The sequence below is a fragment of the Genypterus blacodes genome, unplaced genomic scaffold (assembly GCF_046128005.1).
Source record: "Genypterus blacodes isolate CSIRO-AG114 ecotype Tasmania unplaced genomic scaffold, CSIRO-AGI_Gbla_v1 ptg000039l_1, whole genome shotgun sequence".
NCBI lineage: Eukaryota > Metazoa > Chordata > Actinopteri > Ophidiiformes > Ophidiidae > Genypterus > Genypterus blacodes.
In genome coordinates, this window is record NW_027466852.1 from 2,021,654 (window position 1) to 2,048,293 (window position 26,640).

General features: G+C 42.5%; 1 protein-coding gene across 8 annotated transcripts in view; it reads left to right on the forward strand.

Annotated features, from left to right (window-relative positions):
• inpp4b (inositol polyphosphate-4-phosphatase type II B) overlaps nt 1-26,640 on the forward strand; it is a 104,401-nt gene that overhangs the window by 57,264 nt on the left and 20,497 nt on the right. For all 8 annotated transcript variants that reach the window (XM_076147813.1, XM_076147805.1, XM_076147806.1 and 5 more), the window contains 6 exons: nt 1,706-1,817; nt 4,311-4,380; nt 7,626-7,773; nt 12,377-12,507; nt 20,000-20,104; nt 23,366-23,474. In XM_076147813.1, the coding sequence (XP_076003928.1) occupies nt 1,706-1,817; nt 4,311-4,380; nt 7,626-7,773; nt 12,377-12,507; nt 20,000-20,104; nt 23,366-23,474 (675 nt within the window). The remainder of the gene's footprint in view (nt 1-1,705; nt 1,818-4,310; nt 4,381-7,625; nt 7,774-12,376; nt 12,508-19,999; nt 20,105-23,365; nt 23,475-26,640) is intronic.

Below are 26,640 nucleotides of genomic sequence, written 5' to 3' on the forward strand. Positions count from 1 at the left end.
TCAGACAGACGGAAAGAAGAAGATGAGGGGGGTTGAGAAAGGCAGAAAATGAAAGATGGCGGGAGACTGGCTGCTATTTTCATCCGCAGCACTTGACTGTACCATGCAATATTATGTGATCTCGGTAACCATAGATGACAAGAAAAGGTATGTCCCTGCAGATGTTTGATCTGGGACTTATTACCTCTGACCTTTCATGTTTCAATGAGCAAATGTTATACTGAAAACAGTTAGGAAATAACAGCAAATGTTGTAAAAGAGCTGCAGGATATAGTTCTAGAGCTTGTAGCAAATGATGTAACAGGCATGAAGGACAAATTGTGTAGGTTACAAATATATATTTTTTTAAACAGGCAGCTTTGAATCTCAACGAAATCTGTTATCCTAAAGCGATCCTAAACCTTTTCTATCCTCTGTTTAAATGGAGAGTTTCATTAGTGGATTGAGGCAGAGCAATCTAAAGAGTAGAGAGCCACTGTAACCCCTGTGGTTTGCCTTGGGAAGATGGCCGCTGAATGCGATGCATGTTAATCTCCATTTCCTTGATTATGTGCGGTGCTACTGTCGGTAGCCACTGTTTGCTCAAAGTCAGGGTGACTTTCTCTTACCGAAGCCTCGGCCCTCTGGTGCGGAGCGAGAGACACAGATGATGAGAAATGAGGGAAAACGAGGAGACGAGGCGAGAAGTAAATAGTGGGACAGGTGTCTAGCAAGGGACAGTGATTCGATTTATAAAACCAACCAATGTTATTTTCTCTGCCTGGGGACTGCTGGAAGACATTAAGCACTAACTCGAGCTCCCAGTATCCCTCTGCAGAGCCTCCTTTATTCCCACCTCCCTCTTTGCGATCCCAGTCTCCCTCTTCTGTATTCTCACTTTCCTCCCTTTCACTCCTCTTCATCTATTCTCCCCTCTCCTCTTCTCCCTCGGGTGTCATTAGACATTCTCCCTCATATGCGACTGAGATGGATTGGCCTTGAAAGAATGCTCTCTGCTTCTATCACCATCTTTGCCTTTTTCTCTTCGATGGGTGTTGTCCTGCTCCATCCCCTAACCCGCCCCGCCCCACCCATCTCTGCGGACTGCTGCCTGGCACGACGGCGTCTAATATTTTCCAGCTAGAGTGGAACTGAGCACATTAGGGATGGGTCTGTTAAGGTGATCAGATTGGCTCGTACGATGCCCGGGGATCATTATTCTTCATTTGAGAGTGTCTGTCTTTCTGCCAATACTATAGATTTTCTATCAGCTACTTAATCATGGCTCCATGATTGGGAAAGTGATTGGTGGGCCACCCTGATATGAAAACTCCAGTATCTATTTGGTGTCTGTCAGAGCACACGGCTTTGGTTATTAGGAGGCCATTTGAACAGTTATACTAAATGTTCCCTGAGTCCCCCTCCCCCAGCATGCCTGTACTGGAGCAGGCTGTTGCTTGTTCTGCATGCACAGTTTCTGCTATTTATTCTGAGAGAAATCACCCATACTGATTCCACTTTTTCTCAGTAACACCAACCTGTAGACCTGTAGAAATAAGATGATTATGTTTGTATTGTGTATATTTCTCACCTGTGTAGGAGCGGTTCAGCAGAATAGTTTTCCTTCAAAAGCTCAAATGAAATGAAGAGACTAATAGGTGTGTCCTCTCTTTCCTTTCTCTCTCTCTCTCTCTCTCTCTCTCTCTCTCACACTCTCTCTCTTTAGGTCACCCGATGGTGTGTGTGCAGCAGGAACAGTGGTGGTGAGTCATCTGAGGATGGGGGAGATGGAGGAGGTTGACGTGGACCACATCACCACTGACATACCAACGCAAAAGGTAAAACGACACTGTTGAGAGACGCAAACAAGTGTTCCCCAGGCTCCAGGTACCTGGTGCTAATGCTAATGCTAGGATTAGACTGGCACTGCTCAAGTCCTCCAATGAGATTAAATAAACTAACCCTCATGGGGGGTTAAGAGGATGTGTGCACCCTTGTGTGTGTCTGGTTGTGTCCGTGAGTACTGGTAATACAATGGTAAAGTCTCTAGCATGTACAGAAATTAACAGACAGACCAGGCCAAATGAGCATTCTGTGTTTGTTGTGGATTGTGTAACTAGTCTCATAACCTTCATTTGTGTGACAAAGTAGCATATGTTTTATGGATGTGGCAGCAATCCCACCCCCTTTGCACTCTAATCTTATACAATACATAGTGCTTAACTCGCCTCTGAAGTGACTCACATAATCAGGGAAGGAGAGGAAGAGGAAGAAAGAGTGTCCGTCTGGAGGATTTGACAGTAAGCCGAAGTCTGTGTCGTCCAAAAATGGGCTGCCGCCACACCAGGAGAGAGGTTGTATGTATCCTGATTTATCTTGATTCTCTGTAGATTCCTAATGGAGGCTGGGTGAGCGCTTTAATGAAGCACTTCTGATCTGTAAAGGCAAACTATTTGATTTTCTTGCACTGCTGAACAAGCTCGGTAGTCCTGCTGTTGATTTGCCTGTGTGTGTGTGCGTGTGCGCGTGCCTGTGCGTGTGCGTGTGTGTGTGTGTGTGTGTGACTCACTGTCATATAATTGACCAAGGGGTTCTACATGGCTGACTGACTCTCTGTTCTGCCCGCCCCTGTTGCTGGTGCAGGGAAGTTCCCTGCTAGGCTCCAGAGTGTCACTGACAATCTGAACATGTCCCCTTGATGAATGTGTTGTCCACCGTGTGTGTCCGTGTGTGTCCGTGTGTGTTGTTGTTGTAGCACAATTTCCCTTGTGTGTGTTCTTTCTGGTGAAGTAGATGAGGGTAAGAAAGTGGAAGGTATGTCAAACAGCAGGGAGAGCCACCTTAGAGACAGAAAACTGACTCGTGGGGAATTTCTGCATCATGCTTTAATTGTGGGCACGTCTGGCTCCCTGTGTGTGTATGTGTTTGTGTACGTGTGTGAGGGTTGGAGGCACCTTTTTGATCATTTTCCATCATCGCATGGGTGGCTGCATCTCATGAATATACCCATTGACCCCCAAAAACAGTCATCAGAAACAAGAAAAGGACCTTTGATCTGAACTCTTTACATATTTTAGTCATCAAAGACTCATCTGACACGTGCTGTCCACTGCCCTCAATTCAAATGGGACCTCTTCCACAGCTGGGGCCCTTGTCTCATCGTCATTAATTCTTATGACCAGGGACCTTCATTTTATACTTACTAAAATTTCCAGATGTCACCGTCTATTCTATTCAGCAGACCCATTTTTGAGTGTGTGTGTGTGTGTGTGTGTGTGTGTGTGTGTGCGAGCAAGAGTGTTGCTAGAGTGTGTGTCTAGGATCGGTGTCTGAGCTACGAGAGGTGATGGATTGTTCCTAGCATAGTCATTAAAGCCCTTTTTGGGGGACAGGTTTGGCTGTGCAGCGGTATTAAATGGTTCATCTGACAGTGCAGGGCTGACAGACATGGCGCCAGGGATTGTTCATTGTCATTTTTGCTTTGATGGGTTCCAGACCCAGTGAATCCAGGGGTACTGATAGTTGTATCAAAGACCTGGTGGAGACCATGGTGTTTTCATTTGCATATTTGCGCTTTACTGGCGTCAATGTGTAGCAATACAAATGTTAAAAGTTTATTTGAAGCATTACAACCTGACAATACCAAGATAACCAGGACCCCTTAGGCCTGTGTAAAATGTTTGTTCATTAGCCAATGTGTAAACATTTTATTCTCTTTGTGATTATGAAAACAAAAGGGTTTTGGGACATAAAAGAGCACGCCAAGCAGAGGAAGCTATTAATGTTTATGATTGTGGTCTTATCATCTCATTTGGTTTGTTGACCTGTTGTTGTTATGTACAAATAGCCTATGGCATTGTATTGTAATTTGATATTTACTATCAGAGCCGGTAACTGCCATGTGGTACGTCGATTAAGTGTGAAATGAAAGTGAAATAAATGAAATTACTAACAAACAACCCAATCAGTGATGTGTGGCGTATGATGCCACAGCAGGTGTTTTGTCTTTGACAGCTGATGGAAACACCTGCTGAGGGATCACTGATTGCAGTTTAGGCACCTGTGCAGTAACACACTTTTGTGCCCTGAGCGATTCAACATGGATTTGTTGTTATGAATGTAGTATTTTCATTATGCATACAGATGGATTCTTGGATACATGTCTTTGTTGGTGCAGGTTGTTTGAAATTAAATGGGATTGTTACAGTATTTGTGACGCTAAATGCACACAATGTAAACTGAAACCCAAATAGTACCTAGAAGCTGTTATGTATTGTCATCAGATTGAATTTACAAAAAATCTCTCTCTCCCCCTTGTCCTTCCTTTCCAGTGCCCCTTGGTTTGTGAGTCTGCCACCCATGCCTGTATCGACAGAGAAAATAGCCCCCTGACAGGGCCAGGTAGGTTTCACACCTTCTACACCTGTAATTTCATACATACATACATTGATAAATTACAATCAATAATTGCAGTCAATCAGAGGAAAAACATTTTTTGTCCCTCCACCCTCCAATTCAGTTGCTTTGTCTGCTGACAATGACTGTAGCTCTTTGTGCAGGAGCAAAACATTGAAACTTTACCAAGTAATGATTGCAAAAGAAGAAGAAGAATCATCCGAGCCCTTTTGTAATGCAGCATTGTGCTTCATTTAACAGTCCCCCTCACCCAAAAGTGCCTTAATGACTATATGCATCTAATTATCATTACTTTGCCCTTGAATAACCTATGCATTAATGAGATTTGAAGTCTCTCTGGGTTGTTCTATTTGATTAAAGGATTCATTTTTTCCTGTCTAAATTAAATGGGCGCTTAAGGTTTTCAGGTAGAGAAACATGGTAGGTGGTATCTCACATCGAGCTAAGCCATGTGGTTCTATGTGGACTAGCTGAAGACACGATGGCGACTGAAGAATAATTCAGTTGCAACCCAGAAAGCTTGCACACCCCTCGCCTCCTCTCGCTGGTAGAGAAAGAGGAAACGCACAGAGGGAAAATGAAAGACATATAGACAGAAAGGGAATCGACTTGACTTGAAAAGGTCACGGCTCCTGCTGTTTCGAGATTTCACAGCCCTTGTTCTTGGGAGACTTGAGGAAACTAGTTTCCAACTTTCCCTTTTTTCACCCCATGCATCCATTTGTTTCACGCATCCGCTGTATTTTCTCATTCTTCCAAGCCTCCCAACACCACCCGCAATCCCCAGCATCCCCTGCCTGTTGTCATGATGTCATTGCCACTTATTGCTTTGTTTGTGATTAGCTAGCGAGCTGCAGCCGTGTTTGCAGGTGCACATCTGCAGCCCGTCAAAACAATGCCCTCCCTGCAGACGCAGCCAGTTTGAGTAATGCAATTTAGTCCTCCACTTTTATTACCTTTCAAAATGAGCATGTAGAGAGCGAGGAGCGAGGGGAGCCCACGCACAGCACGTCTGGGCAAGTCATTTTCTTAAGAGGTGTCAGCGAGGGAGACAGAGGGCTCTGATTGGTGTTCAGATTAGTGTGGTGGTGGTGGGTCGGTTACGGGGTTAATCTCCTTCACTGACGGAGATGAAAGTCAGCAACTGTGTCTCCACAAACAAGGTTGTGCCTTTACCGCAGCCTCTCCCTTTGTCTGTGCTCTCACATTTATTTTTGTCATCTAATTCACTTGCTCCTATCTGATCCCCATGACAACAAAGTACAAACGTCTCATTTTATGCAAATGAAATTGTGAATACTCTCTGTGCTGTTTTACTGCTGAACATTTTAATGTGCTAAACAGTGATAGAAACACGTTTCATAAATGACTTGCAGTTAAATTGTCAGATTCAGCCCACAAAGTTATGTAAAATGATAAAGGAGTGCAACTAAGCCGCCTGACACCGCGTCAGAACTGTCACAACAGTTATGGCTTCATCTTTAAAAGTGGCCATTAAGTTTGAGTATTTGAATTAGGGGCTGGGAGACAGAGGACGGGTCTGTTAAACATTTATCTAGTGACGCAGCTAAATATCTTACACCCAGACAGACTTAGCTGATAGAGCGCTTTGAGCTAGTAGTTAGCTATGGAGTTAGCCATCTTGCGCCCTAACAGATTTTGTTGATGAACTGCATTTAGCTATTAGTCAACAATGGCAGCGTGCAGTTTGGACCTGAGAGCCTCATGTCACAATATGCAAATAGCAATAGTAATGGCAGTAACTCATCTCCAATGTAATCACTGTAGGTTGAGCTGATGGGGCTAACTTGGCTGCAGCTAAGCTACGTAAGTCAGTACTTAGGCAGTACTTAAAACAAGAATCGCAATACACATCAGATCAGAAACCAAATGTCATCGTAATATGGAATAAGGGGGAGCCCTGTCCGAATTTCAATATTGCCAGGTGCATTGTTTCCACATGTACAGTAAACCCTGCAGTAATGCTACATTATCTCATGCTAATTAGTGTTCAACTCGCTTAGCAACTTGCATTTTGTGATTTCCATCATTGCCCCAGATTCACCTTAAAGCTCAGATATTGAAGCCAGCTAGCCAGCACATTTCATGAAGATGTATATTCATCCTGTAAATCTCCTCTGCCCGGATTGAGCATTCCACACCACCATGCTGCTTCAAAGGGACATCGCCGAACTTTAACACTCTGCTGACTTTTGTATGAGGACAAATGACATGCCATGACCAGGATTAATGACTTGGACACTTCCGCGGACGACTTTGAAGAAAGGACGATCTGAGTTACAGTAGGATGCCGAGTGCCGCAGTGAAAAGTGGATGGACTTTGTACAGGAAGCTTTCTATGTACTTAGGAGCAGGCGTGAAAAAAGTGCTGGGCTCCCATTTTGGTGCTGAAGTGAAATCATTTTATTGGTGGCGTGCATGTCTGACTGGCCAGGGTGAGATTGTCACCGTTTCAGTTGAGGTGCTACAGCTCCGAACTCATTGAGCGACTTCCTTCTTAAGCGCACGACTGGAAACGAAAAAGAGTGGTAAACACTGTTCAAGGCACATAGCTTTGCACTCTGCTGCCAGCATGCAGATAAGAGCATTAGAGCTGTTTTCCTTTCCAGCTTTTCGATTGCCGCTATTAGCCAGCTCTCTGTAAAAAAAAAAAAAAAATGAAGAAGATGGGACTGAATTTGAATAGGTTTTAATGGGCGGATTGGATGCAGGAGTTACCAAGCAAAGATTCAAAATGACTCAGCTGTCTTTTCCCCATTGTTGTGCAATAAACAAGCAATTAAAATGGAAATGGATGCAGTAATATGTCATAGATTAACAGGACAAGGCCTCTGTATTTATGCTGCTTGGCTGCCAGTGAAGTTAAAAGAGAGAAGGAGGGCCTGTTTATAGGATGAGAAACACCTTATCTACAGCAGACACAATTATTGATTATGGAATTTCATTTGTGCTTCATACCTCACATTAAGAGTTTCTGACAGTGTTGTCCTTCAGTTTGCCAGTTGTCAAAGTTCGTTTAGAAGCTTTGAATTACCTGTTTGATATTTAGACAGTCAATTTTTTGTTGATGTTGATGTTGATGAGGAGGAGGAGGAGGATGAGGAGGAGGTGGGGGAGAAGATATGTTTTTATCTGTCAGACTGGTGCATTGTGCTTCTCTTCCCTCCGTCCATCGCTGAGCCCATCTGTTTTTTCTCTCTTCCTCTCAGTGTTCAAGAACCCAGTATGCAAGGTGTACAGATTTCAAACAATGGACTGCAAATGGATGCTAGTGCGCGAGCAAATGGAGGAGTGCACGTTGTCCTTCAGTATCCCTAAGCAGCTGCTCTCGCTGTATATACAGGAGGACATGAGCAGGTAAGCCAGTGAGGACAACAGTGTGTTGTTGATGGTGTGTGACACTGCATCGTCTGGAATCCCCAACCCTGTTTGCAGTTGTTTATTCCCTGTTTGTAGTCAGCCCTCTGCCAAAGTACAGTAAAAAGTTCAAAGTAGACTTTAATTAAGCAAGGTGATGCCTAATGAGCTCTACTGTAGGTACATTGCTCCTATAGCTTCTAGGCAACGCTCAACAACCCAGCTAGTGAAAGGATGTAAATTATTATTTATGTAAGTAACGTCTATATTTGGACAAGACTGAATTATTCAGGTCTGCTTAACACTTCAAAAGAAGCGTCTATGCCTAACAACAAACATTGTCTCTGTCAAACACACACACAAAAAAAGACACATACACTCTTTCATTTATAGTTATAGGAAAAGACCCTGGAATATCCCAACCACCATATTTAAGAAGAAGAAGAAGAACACCCTTATTATTATCCCAGCATTGAGAAATTACTCTTCCAATTACATGCTTTTTTACATTCCATGCACGTTTTATACATACATGCGTAAACATACATGTTTCACACAATGAAAATTCCACATATTCGAAAGTTTGCTCAAGGGCACTTCAGCTGCCAGTCCACGCTTTCTGGTCCACAGGGCACTCGAACCGGCCACCCTCTGGTTCCCAAGCCGAGTCCCCTATGGACTGAGACACTGCCGCCCCTTTATTTTTATAATGCATTCCGATGTGAATAAGTTATATTTAACACACTTACATGTCCATGCTAAATAAGCTCAAGGTCCTGTTAATTGCTGTGTGTGAATAAAGAGCAGTCAAGACAATGACAGAGGTTTTGTTTGTGTAGGTGTAAGGTATAGCTGAGGTTGTTTGCATTTGTCATTGTCCTTGTCCTTGAACACTGGGTGTTCCTTTATGTGATGATTTCAAATCACTACCATTATTCGCTCTGATTGCACAGTTTTCTTTTTTGTGCTTTGGTAGAGAGTGTGAGAATGTGCTGACACACACACACACACACACACACACACACACACACACACACACACACACACACACACACACACACACACACACACACGCTCTTAACGCCTAAACATTCCCAGGCCATGGTTCCCACATGCCCCCCTCTCATTATCTCTAAGCTTACTCTGGATACACACCGTTTTAATAGAAGGGGATGAAAAGATGATGATGATAAACAAGATGTTTAAAGAGGGAGAGGAAGATGATACTTTGCTGGTTAAATCTAATTTGAACTCAATTTGAAAGACAATTCTAGGTCGTTTGTTACATTCTTTGACGATGTAATGCAGTGTTTGAGCAGGAAGCAGGTAGGGGCCATACCCACCATATGGTTAGTGTATTAAGAAGCATGTGCAGCTTATCTACAGCTCGGTTGCTTAAGCACATCTTCTATAATCCTCTTTCATTGTTGCCCTTCTTTGTTTCGTACACAGGTGCTGTTAGCTTCATTATATGATTGAGTGTTGCAGTGGATTGGAGAGGTTGATGGTGGGTGACTCAGTTTGCGTCACCGTCTTATGACCATCTTTGATGTTTCTGAAGTTGCGTTTTAATCCTAACTCTGTGAAAACACACACACAATTTACTTCATTATGTGTGATGTGTGTGTGTAAGAATAATGAATGTCCTTCTTAGTAAGTGTCAGGGTGTGTGTGTCGGTCAAACATTCTAATTAATGACATCATGTTGTTTTCTTGTTAATAAAGCAGCACTTTGCTTGCATTTCATATAGGTGATATTCTGTCACCGGGCTTTATTGATTCCGGTGTTCCTTTCCATGCAGGATCAGTAGTAATGACTGAGCTTGCTTGGATGGAGCTCTTTTCAGGAGGAGCCCCATGTATTGTAAACGAAGTGCTTTGCTCTCCAGTCCTCTCACGCAGGCTTTATTGACCCTGCACACAATGTGATTAAATTGAACAGGCAGACTATAACGCACCGTGAAATAAAGCTGCCCACATGACAGATCTTTGCTCTTTGGGAACACAATCCTATACCTGCTCCCTGTCCCTTATTGTTTCATCTTCTGTTTTGCCTTAATGTGGCTAATATGTCACATTTTAGTCACAGTCAATGATAAAACCATGCAGAATAATGTATAAAGCGTGTAAATGTATAATTTTTCTTTATTAGAATTTTGACTTCTGACCATTCATTTTCTAGTTTTATTTTCCAAGTGTGCTTTTATGAAGACTTACTCTGTTCCTTAATCAGTACAATCTGTAACATTAACAATAACATGTAATATAAATAAATAAATAAATATCAATGAATTATTCTAATAAATGCAAACTGCATTTTCCAAGTCTTAACAATATTAAATGACAACATTCATTATCATCTAAAATCACTATGAGTTAAGGATAAGAAACTTTAGGATTTATTTTTCCTTACTTAATCAAAAACAACAGCAATGAAATAGTGTCTTTTGTGTTTTCAAGTGTTTCATGCCCTTGCATGCATATACTTAATCAGGCTACACACACTCAACTTTCCTCAATCATACCTTTGCCCTTTTCGAACAAAAGCAGTCTGAATATGGAGGTGATACCATATTCCTCTACACTTCTCTGCCTTATTTGCCGAGTAGATACATTAAGCACTTTACCCTGGGATCATAGACAGAGACCTCCAACCCAGACTTCCTGATACAAAATAACAGATCTCTCTGAAAACATCACTGTGATTTGACTCTCTTGCGCACAAATAACAGTGTTTGGCAGGGACTGACAGAGGGTACAGATTACTGTGAATGGTGGCAATCTGTTAAAGAGCTTTGCCACTATCTAGTATTATGTATGGCCTCCTATATAACCCAGAAAATCAGAAAACATTGCCCCTTGATTGGTTAAAATGGTCCATTTAAAGCATTAGGGGCCACTTTAACCTAAGTGGGTTTGCTGGAAACAATATATTTGATTGAAATCAGAGAGAAATGTGGAGTGGACCCTACTCAGACCCCACTAGCAGTGAAATCTATCTCAACACTGTCATCTTGACACCACTAGATCCTGGATATTATCATCCTGTTCAGCCCCAGGCTCACATTATCATGTGGCAAACGAAAAAGCGTAGATATTTTTCATTTTGGCAGTTTGTTCTTCTTTTGCACTGAGGTTAAGATGTTTTTTGTTTCATTTAAAAAAAGGATAAACATGTATTCATCTTTGAGCCGTCTTTATTGCATAATTAAGAATGCTTTCTATAAAATTGCACTCCCTGTGAATATGGTAAAAGCACGTGTAAGCCTGTGGTAAATGTTTCAAGCATGTACCTTCCTATGCCATAAACAGAATGCACTTACTTACAACCACCTGCAGAGCATCTTGTCAAAGTCACCCAGCATGCAGTGCCACTCTGCCTGAAGGTCGTTTCCAGGTGCAGGTTTGTGCACAACAAGAAAGATGTAAGACGTGACACTACAACTAGTCAGGACTGGAAACGTGTGCTATGTACTTGTAACATCATAGGTTTGACATACATAGAACCCTTGATCCTGTCTCTCGCTCTGTCGTTATTTCTTTATATAGACATACAAACTATATCCCCACCGGATACTTCCATACATCCCAAACCTGGAAAAACCCAAGAAATAGTCAGAGGCTGTTACCGTCAAATGCTTTGTTGTAGCACTTGCGCATCAAATTATGCTTCAAATCATGCGTGGTATAACAAGTCTAGCCAACTGGCATTTATGCATGCAGCCTCTCAGTCCGAGGCACATATACAAAATGTATGAGGTGTAATCACTGAAAATTGGCCTCGTTATCATGAAAGCAATGCATATGACTGTGTATTTGTTATCATGAATACTATATCGAACCCCTAATTTTTATAATATCTCCGCAATTTTCTTTTCAAAGGAAGCTGGATGGCTGGTTTCTGAATGATATCTGTCCATCTGATGTTAGCTTTCAGATGCAAATGATGAACAACTGAAAGAGGCCGTAGCAGGATATCAGCACCCCCACACTAACAGCACCACCAATCCTGCTCACACACACACACACACACACAAACAACACACACACACACACACACACACACACACACACACACACACACACACACACACACACACACACATATGGTCGCTGTAATTTCCTGAAGCAGGAGCAGGGATGATTTCACCCCAGCCACCTCTGCTTGGCTGCAGGCAAAGCTCGATGAGATGAAAAACAGGCCACTAATCCCGCCACTAAAACCAGTGCAGGCCGGATGGGTTTATTACATAAGCATAGGGAGAACACTGGTGTAAGGGAAGGATTTGATATTGCTGAGTGGTCAAATGGCCACCAGCCAATACCAGCTATTAGCCCGAAGCTATGTGTTCTCAGAGGAGAGCTAATGAGCGTTGATACCCATTCTGAAAAAATTAGGCAGTTTGACAGAGGAGCCTGGAGTAACAAGGACTCGACTCGGGTTACTGTTTTGTTTTTTTAAACCCCTTTGTTTACATCATTAGATCACAGATTGTATCTTTATTTAGTGGCTATGCTGCAGATAAAGCACCGTGCCTCAGCAAAAAACAGCATGCCAGCCTCTGGAAAACATACAAGTCCTGATAGATTTCTTTGTCCACAGGGTGCAGGAGCTGAGGGAACTGGGCGAGCTCTCTCCCCACTGGGACAACTTGCGGAAGGAGGTGATGACACGATACGGAGGAATCATCAACTCGTACCAGGAGACTTTGGCCGAACTGGACAAGATTACCGGTATGGCTGCACAAGCTCGTACTTCATGTACATCCCTGACTTTAAATTGCAACAACACAGCTACAGACACCCTTTTGTTGAGTCGTCCTTGTTCACTTATGATTCGTCCTGTTTTGTGATTCGGCACATGTAAATTACAGTCTTCCCCTTCTCATCACTGTTTGTCCTTGAATGTACAGACAAACGTTTTTAATCTGTTCACTGGGTCAGACTGAAGAACACTCACAAAGGAGGAGTGGCGAACAGCTACTGTTTGCAGATGGCAGTGCATAATTAATCACTTTTGGAATCAACAACAGTAACTCTTTGGCTTTTCAGAAATACAATTCAAATAAAAATTCAATGTTGGTGGTTTGCGGCTGTGGATGCAGCAGCCTACTCTCTCTGCGAGCGGTCAAGTTAATATATGGCCTTTCGCCATGGGCAAAAAGAAAGTAGAGAGTTACAGGGTGAATTATTGAAAGGTGTTCCTGAGTGCTAAATTTAGAAATGACCACAGCTGGACAGGCTTTCTGTTTAAAGCCAAACCAGTACAGCAGGCTTGAATCAGTTCAGTTCAAATCTGGGATCCAAGCTTTGTTCAAACTTTATGCCTAGTTCCTTCTGTGTATCTCGTCCGACTCGTGTCAGAAGATAAATATGTTTCTACGTTTCCCTGAATGTGGGAAGCAGCGCACGAATCCCTCCATCATAGAGAGGGGAAGGGGAGGCGTGTCTGTGTGTTGCTCAACTCAATGTGATTAATCATATAAACGGGGTAAGCATCACAAACTTTCACTTAAGGAGAGGGCAGGGGTTGCTAACAGGAGTTCTGTGTGTTTTTCGTCCTCTCCTAACAATTATAAACAGGCATATTAACAGCGCTTCAGCTTCAACTGCAGCTCTCTCCACGGAGCTCAAACAGAGTGTTGGAAAGAAAACAAACAGCTTGAGACAGAAATGTAGTCAGACCAAACTCCCACACCTTTGCCGCGGAAGTTCTGTCAAACACGCAGACAGACGCCTCGCCCACCCCCCTCAACTGGTGTGTCAGATATAGCATAGTGGAGGGAATGCATTCGGCTTGACTTGTGTCAATGGCAGCCTCGTTGATATGTCGTGTCATTTACCCTCTTGCTGTCTTATTAGTTTCCATAGCAACTCCAGTTTCATCCGCAGCAATTGAAACGGGTTGGTGAGCTGTTGCCATCGTCTCATTAAAGCAAGCCGACCTCTAACAATCCATCATATTAGGATATATTTGGCAAAAACCTTTAATCCGCCAGTTTAGAAAGGATGTGTTGCGTTTGTGACACTTGAAGAGAAGGAATCGCTGTAAAAAAGAAACATCCACATCTGCACACGTCCAGACATACCAGAGTATAAAGCAACAACAACTAATAAATGATGTTCCTCTGTCCTGACACGTTAAATTACTCTTAATGCAAATCGTAATGGACTAAAAAAACAACAACACCGATATGAAATGAGGTTACAGACTGACCCGAGCACCGTCAGTCTATTAGTTCCCTCACTTCTGTATATTAGCGCTCGGCGTTCATAAGAAAATGAAGGCCGGTGATTGATTTAACTCCAACTCCTCTCATCCACATAATGAGATATTTGTCTGTGTTGTTTTTTCCTGAGTGACCAGCTGATATGAGGTGACGGCTGCTGAGCCGCTCACTGGGAATTAAGGGAGGAATGTTTGTGTGTGTGCGCGATGGATAATGTGGTGCTGGTCATTATGGATCCTGACAAGTCCCTTCTGTGGCCCAGATGCTGCGGCACAGGAAGTAGCCCTCACACACCTCTGAGCTCTAATCCAGGCCCGCATTAACATCGCAGTCTGACAGACACGGCTAAACAAGGCGGGTGGGCAAGCTGCTGCACATTAATTATTGATCCCTAATATGATTAAAGAAAGGTGGCGCATATTCAACTCCTCCCACCGAGAACATGAGACGTGATCCACAAATGCGGCAGTGATTCCCCTCGGGGTAAATGCTGGTATTTTGGGGTCCCAAATGTTTTTCCCAAATCAGATTCCATTGGTTAGAGGCGCTAAGGAGACGTGATGTTTTCACAGAGCAGTCAATTTATGAATTCCTATCAGGATACAATGAGGATCTCAGCAAAGTAGACTAAAACATTGCTTTTTAAAATGAATACTTGGTCACTCAGTGTGGCTTCGAGTCTATACTTGTTTTAAATCAAACCGCCATATGCAGTTGTGAGTTGATACAGCATTGATTGTACTTATCATGCATAGATGGCATCATCACAGATTCTTCCTGTCTGTACATCTTGTACACAAATCCAAGGCTCTCTTGATCACTCCAGGCCAGACTGTACTCCCGCCTCTCTGTTACTGGATTGTGTGTGATGAAGATGCCACCGCCCACCATCTCCACTCAGACTGTTGTTGCTGTTGCCATGGGTCATGTCAGGTGTAAAGTAAGGCTTTGCATGTATGAGTTCAATGCTCACCTGCTGGCATTCCTTGGGGGGGACTCGGGTTCCTGTTTTTTTTTAATCGTTTTTAATGATGTGCTGACTTCAAAGATGCTCCAATCAGTGTGGCCCATTCATAAATTAATCACCCTCACTTTCATTGCTAACCACCCACTGAATTAACGGCCCAGGCGTAATCCCGTTAGTGCTGTGTGTTGGACCCCCCCAATAAAGCCGGCGCTTCTGTGCACAAAACTGTCCGTCACTGCTGAGCACCAGTGATGGGATAAGTGCAGCTTAAGACCCACAGCTAAATAGATAAAGGCAGTGTCATATATCTGTGTGTCTGGCAATGGAGCTGGTTATTGTGCAGATAGCAAAGACAGATGAACACGTTATCTCATGTTACCTTCTCTGGCTAATATCAGTATTGTAACCGTGCTCTCTGCTGTCTGTTGCTTCCAGGTTACATTCACCTCTGCAGTGTTGCATGATTGATGGCGTCAGTATATCATCATACCTTTTGTTATTTCCCTCATATGTACAGTGTAATATAGAGTGGTGTGTTGCTGAAAATTTCAACAAGTTAAATCCCATCGAAATGCATCCGCTCCTGAATTAGCGTGAAAGCTTAGTTTGAGATCCGTCCTTCATCTCTGTAATGCGTTGACATGCGTCAGAACATTTGCATGCTCTTTAAAAGTTTGAATCTGCTGATAAAGGCAATAAATCTGTTTTTTCAAATGTCATTTATGTTATAAATTGGGTTGACTCTGAGGTTACTCTGAGTTACAGTTCTGGATTGTTTCATTACAAATGATTGACTCAGGAGTGCAAACATCATAGTGGGAGGAAGTAATCTCTGCCAGCATTTTGACTCTCCTCACAATGTGTGTATAGAAATACATTGAGAAATTGGCAAATATATATAGCCATGCCAATCTAAAACAGATCTGTTTTATCAGGTGGAAGCCTTTGAAAAGACAGAACCTTTCACTCCGTGCTGCAGTAAGGAAGATTAGAAATGGATCAGCTCTGTTCTTTTGCTCGAGTTTTAGAATAGAACCTTTAATGACAATAAGAGCATGGAAATCTGCATAATACGTCCTCTAATGAGCACAATGTAATGTAATGCAATGGATAAAAATACATTTCTGCTGACCTATGAATGCAGTAGAGTAGCATTACATTTAAAAGGTGGTAAATACTTAAAACAGTGTGATGTAATACACATCCTGTAGTTACGATTGAAACATGATTTATGCAGAATCTTTCTGTTAGACAATATTCAGTTCTCCAATTTTCTCATGTCCGCTAACACAGCGTGTCTCCATCCTCCTCATCAATGGCTGCTACATACTGTATGGGCTGATTAAAATGAAAAGCCTGCCAACTCCCTGCACTCCAGAACCATGAAGATGGAATCCTTAACATACTTAAAGAGGTCGGCACTAAACAGACTTCTTCTACAGTAAAACCGTGTTTTTTTTCTCCCAGTGCTGGTTACAGATGTTGGTAATCGTGTTTCCCTCAGCGTGTGCTCGGGTGCCTGGGCAGGGGGTTCTAAAAGGATGTATTGGTTCCTTTACTTCGAAAGGCATGAAAGGAGTGCAGGGAAGTAAAGAAATGGGGGAAGAGGAGATGGTGGCCAGATGTTGGTCAGTCCTGCTCCCATTCAGGACCTCCTGTCACACAGCCAGCCCACCTGGGCAAACAGATGGGGATTTGATTTGGCTAATTCATCTAACCTAGAGTCAGGAGCTTGATTAGCCCGGTCCCCTGAGCTGTGCAGCTGACAGCGGGGTGACGGCTTTGCCACTGACTCAAACGTAAGCCTTTGGAGAAAGCTCGGCCTCACACAAACCGCTTTTAGCCGCACCAAGGAGGAGAATTTAAAGCTAACAGAGTCGTGTCTTTCACATTTGTGGGTGTGGAGTTTTTCAGTAAATGATCCTCTCGCAGGGCAGCGGCAGAGTAAACTGGCTGAAATCAAATGGACATCTCGCTGTGAGCAGAGCTGAAGGGCAGATGAGCTGTTAGCAGAAGGGCTCACCGCCTTTTAGTCACTACTACACAAACAGATTTGTTTTCCTGACAAGTTAAACATTTAAATATAAACGCCTTTCTGTCTGATTATTTAGAAAACACATTTTATTCAAGGGTCGGAAATGACGTTGTTTATATTTGCACTCTGATAAGTAGCAGCAGGTCTGGCTGAGGAGGCAGACATGATTGATGGTCACAGCTTGAGCATGTCGTGCCAAGTTGCTGTCAGTTGTAGCTGAGTTAAAAGTGTGTACTTCTTTTAATGACACACAGGTCAGCTTGTCCGGCTCAGCAGTTTCGTAATTTTAAACAGTAATGGAGGCACACTGGTCTCATTTTTGTCTCTGTGGTGGTTTATTCACAGGCCTGCAGACAAGCTGTCTTCTTTTCTTACTCTCCCTCTCATTAATTAGTTTGCAAGTACTTTGCTGTTCAGTATGATTCTCCGTTACATGGAAGCATTCCTCTATAAATCTGTTGTCATATTAATTTTTAATCGATTCACCGCAGGGATTTTGTCCGATTCTAAGAGTTTATCAGAATGACCTAAAATCTCCCACAGTGATCTCTCGTAATTCCATTATGTTACTGACTTTGTGTTGATTGATATGTCCTCAGTCGAGCGGACAACCTGTGAAGAGACACCGGTGCACTCCGCTGCCTTCCACACATGCGTAGTCGCATCTTTGAACCAGCAGCTGATCGTTATTACCGCTACATCACTGAAATTGCCTGCACTGCGGCTGTGCTCATTTACATCATCAGTGTTCGGAAATACCTGGAAAAACAGAAGCATTCTCAATCAACGCAGTATATAACATATATAGCAGCTACGTAATGAAGGAAACATTGTGTCAGAGTTGAGCTTAGTTCAAGCAGCATCATGAGCTGACAGAGTGGACACTTTAAGAGCCGCGTTTGTCCTTTATGTCTGCAACATGAAACGCTTATCAAACTGTCCTCTGCCTCGCTTTCACTCACACTCACACACATACACTCACACACACACACACACACACACACACACACAGACACACACACACACACACACACACACACACACACACACACACACAGTATAGCTGGCCTACAGTTCATTTGTGCTCAGCTTCGCTGTCACCGTTCAAGGTTATGCTAATTTTAGCAACACTTGTATCAGTGATGAATGAAAAGTTAATAACAGGTAATCAGTTTAGTTGAGACATTTTGGCGGTGCTATGTCTGACCTTATGTTAATTTTGCTGTCATGGATGCACTCTGTTAATGACACTCTTAAGCAATACAAAACTGAGTAATTACATGTAACATCATGATGAACAGAATGTACCTCTGCTTACATCTTAATTCAATGCACCAGCCACATTATTGAGCAGAAAATGCTGTAATTCCTTGATGCTGCCCACATCTTATTTACTCTAGTTGTTAATACACAAATGGAACAGCACATATTTTTCCTTAACAATTTCCTAATTACATTGTTTTGTGTAAAACGATCTATGTTAATGTTGTGATGAGTAACAGCCTTACTGAAACTGTACTGAAATCGGTGTGTGTGACGGAGAAAACTCTTGTCCCAATCAGACAAAAATGCAGATTACCCCTTTAAAAAGCTTAAATTAGTTCTAAAAATACAAAGTTCCACAATCCAAAAGAATGTTAGTACTATAATGTAATGACCACTACTCTAACTAGTGATCGCCATTCTTCCAAGAAAAGCGATGGCTCTCCTCAAGCACCCACGCATATTCACACATTTCCCGTTATTGTTACATTACATTATAATGAACCATGCCAGTGTGTGCTCTACGTAATTGATCAATCAATCTACTGTGCGCACCAATATGTATATGTAATCACTTCAGATATGACTTCTAACTGTAATGTTGTGTTCCGAAACACAAGATTAATTGCTCTGAAAGGTAACTCAAAGTATAAATGAGGATATAATGACAGGTTCTGGTATGAAACACTTTTGCTCTTGTGATTCATGCTACTGAATGTCTTTATTTTAAGTAAATCGCTCCTACATCTCAACGTTTATTGCACCTGTTGCATGACTGTTCTTAAAAGCTTACCTTCATCTCACAGAGGCGCCTCAGTGTGATTTATATATATATGGAGTGTCAGATTGTGATTTTTGAGTTCAACTGTAAACCACAAACTTCACTTCCCTTTAGATGTTCGGCATAAAATTTTAATTGGATATCTTGAACAAAGTCGGGGTCTTCAAAGGGCATAACATCCTGCGCTTAAAGGATTACACTGCACATTAGTGGGTGCTATAGATGGTTAAATGAAACAAGCTACTGTTGAGATTATGCTGATCTGTGATGGAATATGTCTGACAAAGACACAAGTTAAATGATTTGACACAGATACTTTAAAGTGGATACATATGCAGGCTTTAACCAATTTAGTTTGCCAATGTCCGCAAAGAATGGCTTGATGCTTGTGGTTTTAGATACTATTTGTGTAAAGCATGATACTGCAATACTTTTTGGGGTGAAATACCTGAGAGCACGCAAGTTTGATATTTAGGGTGTACTTTGTCTTTGGATATACTTAGGATGTACTTATTAGCTGACCACACCCTGGAGAGCACTTCAAGTAAAGACATTTTGTACTTTCATTACTCCCGTTTCACTTTGCAGAACATTTTGTCTGCACTCTCACAATGTATAATTGAGTTGACAGCTAAATGACTGCACAGCAGATTTAAAATAGGACTGTGTATTCACTTTTGTGACTCGATTGTTCAATCTTAAGTTATTTGTCTTTTTTTTTAATTGGAAAATCAAAGAGAGCATTTAAACAGCATTAGATATTTGCTCATCTGTTTCTGTGTCTTTACCCTTCATGACAATTAACACATTAACAAGGCCATAAAGACACAATGCCTTTTAAAGCAGTCATAGTCTACAGCAGATGGTGAGGGCTTTCCATGACACCAGAGGCTTTGAACGCAATCCGATTTTTACAGCGCTGACATATTTTTTGTCTCTTTTTATTCCAGGTCGTTCATTCAAGCCGAGCTGCTGCAAATCGCAGAAATCTCTGGAGTTCATCCCAATAAACCTGCACACCCAGAGAATGAGAGTGACGTGTCCCAGAAAAACAGGTAATACTTTATTGTCTTCTAATCTGGATCGCTCCAGACATTCTCAAGAATAACTTTGAACAAAAATGACCTGGATCTGTGTTTTGCTGGTGATGTAAAATACAGCCACCTAACAAAAATCACAAGTATTGCTGAAAGCTCAAAAGTCGTTATCATGTGACATTTTTCATCTGCCGTCGATAAAATGTGAAACTGATGTGGCTGTCACACACTGTCATCTTCCCATGGTGCACCATCTGTCAGGCAACTCAGAGGATCCAGACAGGGTTTTTTTAGATCATCACCCTGACCTCTCAGCCTTTGCCAGGCTGAAAAGGTGAACCTGACTTGAGAAGGATAGACCAAACGTTAATTAAGCCCTTTGCGTTTTTCCAGAGAGAGAGAGAATTGGCCCGGTCCTCCAGCAGTGCTCTCTGGCTGGCAGAGTGTCACGCGCGGGAACTGTCTGAGTGTGTCATTGTAACTAACTGCTGCCTCGCCAGCCCAGGATGGGCTTCGTTTCAAGTATACGCCACATGACTGATAGAAAGTACTCTGCAAACCTTGACATGTGCCGTATGCTTTCACTGAAGACATCAAGGGTGACAGATGAAATGAGGAAAATCAAGCCATCAAACAAACTTACCACCGTCTGGCTTTCCCAGTGAAAGAAAGTAGCGATAAACTGAGCTTTGGAGGAGTTTGTCGGCTGATTCATAGTAGGTGGCATAAATATCCTCTTGAGACACCAAACCCTGACGTAAATCCAGGTAAAGGTGATGAGAGGTACAAGCCTGATCCAAAAATGAACATAGGGGTTGCTTCACCAAGCGGGAGAGGAACCTGCTGCCACTCTTACACTGATTAAGGCTTCAAACACACAAATTCATCCATCAGTTTTCAGTTATGACTGCATATGTAGGTGCAATTTGTATATGTAGTTGCAAATCTGCGTATGTAGGCAAAATAATGAAGGAAAGCATGTCTACATTAACATTACAGATTCTAATTCTTATTTTAATTAATTTGAACACTCCATTGTTTATCTGATCGTGGATTTGGTGACGTCACATAGTCACAAAACTATGTTAACTTTAGTTAACTTAAAGTAATAAGTGGTATGATCAAAATCAAGTAAATGTTTAAAAACTCATATCAACCGCGGTTCACTGACTGTGTCACTGAATATTCTAGTCCTCTCCTTATTGTACACTCGCACATACACACCACCAGACATCCGCATTGTGCCAAGAAACTATTTATACAGAATGTAAATCAAACTGATGTCCCGTGCAGCCATCAGCTGTGCACTGATATAGGTTGGATTATGAAGGTGAATTTTTTCAGTAGAATGATAGCAATACACAGTGTTACCAGTTCTTTGGGTACATCTTTGCAATCTAATGCAATATACAACAGCCCTGCAATTCATCCTGTCTTTGTGGACCTTAAAATGCTCCATTTTTGTTTCTATGCGAGGTGAAGATCCAGCATTTCATAGCCAAGCATTTACTCTAAGTGAGAAGGGACAAATGTGGACATATGAGAGCACAAAGTCTTTCTTTAATGGAACACCACTATCTTCCAGACCACTGTCACCAACAATTCAGTAACTTGATTTTGAATTTGATGTCAGAAAATGTTGTACATTTTGTAATTGTACAAGCATGAATAATATCAGGCCCCCCACCCTCCCCCAGATTTACTTTAGCCTTTCTTGTCTTGCTTTTAATTTATTGTAATAACGTTGTTTGAGCGTCAATGACTATTAAAGTGCACAATTTGTCCCTTTATGAAAGGGAAAAACACTTGGAATCAATAATTGCAATCAGTCAGGTTTGGAAGTAGTTCCTCTGTGCAGCAGGTGCTCTCTTTCCAACCGAAGTCATTTCTCTTTTGTTGCGTTGAATTGCTAAAGTGATGCATTTCCTTTAGTTTGGCTCTGCAATCCACTCTGAGAAGCCAAACAATTCATTTTCATTTTGTCTACTGATCATCCAGCAATAAAGCCAACAAACAAGCCAATAAAAGCCACTTAAAACAATGTCCTTTTTTTTGTTGTTGTTGCTGAAAATGGCTGTCTTCTGTCTCCCAAAGTGACAACTACAACATATTCTCCAGGATAAAAATCTCAGCTTGTCAAAGCAGAGCTGAAAACGCCCTTCAGAACTCATTTAGACCAAGTAAAAAGATATGTAGTGATTGTTGAACTCATAGACCAGATGGGTTAAGTACGTATAGATCATAACATAACTCATCCGGAATGCCATAGTCGATATCTTCTCTAAGGACCTTACTGTCCTCTCAGAACTCAACTTGTTTGTCCTGTTGTTGTTTTATCGAGGACGGATGAGGTGAGACGAAGGAGCAGGAAGATCACCCACATACTGGTCATTGTGCTTGATGTTCTGAAACCAGCTACTGTATTTCCGTGAGCCTCTGCTGCGAAAGAACCAATTAAGGGGACTCGGATTCATGAAAACTCCAGGGGAACCTTGTGGCAAGGCACAGAGATAATTAATGGGTGGAAACAGTAGCAAAGCCCCGGCATCAAGCCCCGGTCCGGCGAGGTGTTGTTAGGGGACGGGAGGCACCTGTTGGTCACCTTTGTGTGGAAGCACTCGGAGCTGTGTTGCGTTGATTTATATGTGAACTCAAGCCATGCTGTGTTTGGTGGAGGAGTGCACAGATGTGATCTCTGGGGTCTTCATTAACTGACCTGGCACCAAATTCCCCCACCCTCCCATAATCCCTGACCCCCATCACCCCATCTCCCCTTTCCCCTTTGTTTTTCTGATGTAATTGTCAGCCTTTCCCATTATTCATTCAAAACGAGGCACGCTGTGAGCACCTCCGTGCCACCTGGACGTCTGTGAAGTGTTTATTTACTTTTGACAGGGGTGTGGGAATTGGAATTAAGTGTTTTGACATTGGCCGACCTTCTGCTTTAACATTGGACCAATGATACACTAATACCACAAGCCATGCCGTATGCCATATAAATCAACATTAAATATGAGTGCCTCATAGCACTGCCTAATAACTATACTTACATGTCTCTTTATTACTTTGACATGCATGAAAGCTGTGACTTTTTTGTGACATTGCTGCATAGGAGTCTATATTTTGCAATATTCATAATGAAATTATTGTAAGTTTATTCTAAATTGGAAGTCACACCGGCATTCATCCATTTTCCATTCCCGCTACCACTGTGAAATACGTCTTAATGTTGTAAAGAATTTTGACTTTGTTTTTTTTCCGTGTCTCCTCTCCATACAGACGCATTCTATGACATCATCACTGTAGGGGCTCCAGCAGCGCACTACCAGGGCTTCAAATGTGGCGGTCTGCAGCGTCTCCTGAGCAGATACGAAGCAGAGAAAAAGAGGTAGGAAGAACACACGGCCAACGCTTTGACGCACGACATGAGGAGACAGTTTTTAAGAGAGGCGGATGGGTGATTTAATACAAGACAAACACCAAGGTAGAAGCCGGCTCGTATTGACAAAATAATTTAACCTGGGCATAATTGGTTGTGACAGAGAAATTTGTCCCTGGCCTATGGATTTTCCAAGCTCAGTTACTTACAACCAAGCCACGCTTGGCTGTAAGTCACTGCTTCTGACAGCTCCTTTTGACTCCAGGCAACAGGCATGATGGAGAAGGTTTGTTGAGTCATAGGTTCCTCAGTCTGGTTCTTTTCTCTTGAAAGCATTTTTTTTTTTATTCCTGAAGTTATATGTTTGCTGTCAGTTGAAGCATTCTCTGAAAAAGCGCCTGGCTGGGCCGAAGCATCTGTAAAGAATGAGGGGTAATGTGTGAGGCTGACATTGTCACTGTAGGGCTGGCGAGGCGCAGAGTGAACTTTAACAATGACTGATGAGGAACGATCAGAATGAACCACTGTTAAATGAATCTGGAATTAGTGCTGGTACCATGAAAGTCATGATCTCTCCTAGATACTAACCTAAAAATCTATTTTTTTAAGACACACTCAGGTGGTTTATCAGCTATTATTAGACGTTTTGACCCATTTACAACTTGCATTGAAATGTAATCTTGGTATCCAGATCCATTATCCAGATAATGACATCATCTATTTCACCTTGTATTAAACCACGTTCTTACCTGTACTCTGCTTATACTGTTAGTCTCAGTAGGTGGTTGGTTCACTATTAAAGCTGGTGCTGCCTCCTTTCATCATTGACGAGCTTGCATCATTTTTCAGAACTTGTTTTGTTTGGGCTGTCACAGGTGCAGGTATCAATTTACAGCGAGTCGATTCAAAATATCTTTATTGACGCAGGACGAGGCAGGGTGACTTTTTCAACTCCTGGGCGGTGAATTCATTTCATGAATATGTCCCAGCTGTATAGATTGCATTTGCAGCTGGCTCGCTGTGACTGAGGTCTGATTACAATGCGAGCCACATCCATATGTTATCTGGCAGATCAGATTGCATTCTGACCACAATGCATTCTACATTGTCTTTACATTAGTGTTTTCCTTATCTGAATATCATATCTGGACATACAGATGACATTTTGGCCCTTTTTTACACCCTACCTGCTCTCAGGAGAAGTTATCTACTAAATGAGGTGGCATATGTATGTGGTCAGGCTCACATTGCGATTGGATCTCTGTCTCAAATATCTAGGTGGAAATGCTATGCAGACAGCGGGGACGCAGCCATTCATAACACCCAGCTCCTCTTCCCAGCTCCGCTCCGCCTCGCTCTCATTCATAAAGTTAACTGAGTGAGAGTTGGGACGAGACCCAAGCATAATATAATATAATATGTCTTTGTTGTTTCAAGACTGAATGATGCTCAACCATGGAGCAAGGAGGAAGGATGGGATTAAATATCGTGACAGCTGGAACTGCTGAGATCCGATTGCAATGCGGACAGCATCCAGATAACCAGGATGCATGTTCATGCAAGGTGGACATTCAAGTCCCGTGATCAGATCTAAGGAACTGGATAATGGGCCCGGATAGCAAGGACGGATGTTAATGCTGGGTGTAAATGGAGAAATTGAAACTAGCTCTCACAATTGTGCTTACGGAACTTAGTTGATCCCGAGTTTTGCACCACTAGCCACATAAGAGCTGAAGGTTGACTAAATGAATGAAACACACATGCACTCGCACACACACACGCGCACACACAGCCACACACACACACACACACATTCTTACTGACAAAATATCCTCGGGCAACAGAGTTAAATGACTTCCTCAAACCTGCGATCAGCGATGTTCTGTAAATGTTGCTGTCTTTGCCCTTCTGAAGCGAGATGGCGGCAGATGTCATCGGGGTTCAGTATGTGGTCACTTGAGTGATGCCAGGAGAAATGAAGGGTGATTTTTCCCAAAGCTCCCCACCGAGCGCAAAGTCATTACAGACCATGCCAGATCCAATTAGTTACACAGAGGTTGCAGCTCAACAAAGAGGGAAGAGAGGCGAGCTGGAGCAGGGGGGAGAAGTTTGCAGGAGTAAGTTTGCACCGGTAATAGCGGCAAGGAAACTGTTTCTTTAAGCTGAAATGCACAAGTGAATCCGGAGTGGGCCAGTTTTATCTGCTAGGGCGCGCTGTGATAAGGTTAGCATATTTTCAGAAGTGTGCTGAAGTGAAATCATTTACTTTGAGTGGGAGATTAGGCGTCTCCGGGGAGGCAGCTTTTTGTTTCTTATTTGACTTGGCTAATGACTCGCTGTAGCTTAAATTTTCCAATTTTCTGCCTGGCTAACTTACAACGGCCATCGCTGAGCCTCGTCCGTGTTTCACCTGGAATGAAGTCTCCTGACAGTCGTCGGAGATGAGGAGAAATGAAACTCTGCGCTGTTTCTCTGTGATTGCACCGAATGTGCACAGTTGCGGTTGTGAAAGTGCATATTTGCTTTAAATGATGGGTATTCATTATTTCATGGTTTAATTTGCTGTGAATTATGCACCAATTCAAAGGCAGAATAAACATTCAACCTGGAATGACCCGATGAGGTTTTATTTTATATTAATTATTGTGCAGGTCCAGGGAGTTGCTTTCTTCCTTGCTTCCCTGTGCACACTCACACAGACACACACACACACACACGCACACCATCTTTCTGCGAGTATGTGCTCCCCCGCCTCCCGTCTCTTTCTTCTCTTCCACCTCTTTTGTAATCACATTTGATTAAAAAGGGAACAATCGGCAAGATGTGAGATTGGGCCGTTCAGTGTGATATTAATTCATCAAAGAGAAAATGGAAAAGGATGGAGGAAAAAAGGAAAACCTGAGCACAGAGGTGTTACCAGGAGGGCAATAAAAGAGCTATTCGTCTTTGTTCCCTGGACACTGGAGAAGAGGGAGGGGGGTGCTTCCCAGATCCATTAAAAACCTGCACTGGCCAAACTTGGCAATGACTACAGTATGCAATGTAGTTTGTCTCTCAGGATGAGCCAGGATAGAGTTTAATCAATAGCTACACTTAGTATTCCTCCAGAAACCCTGTACATGTACACACAGGGCAAGACCATTTATCTTTCATTAATGCATGCAGTCTCACTTAA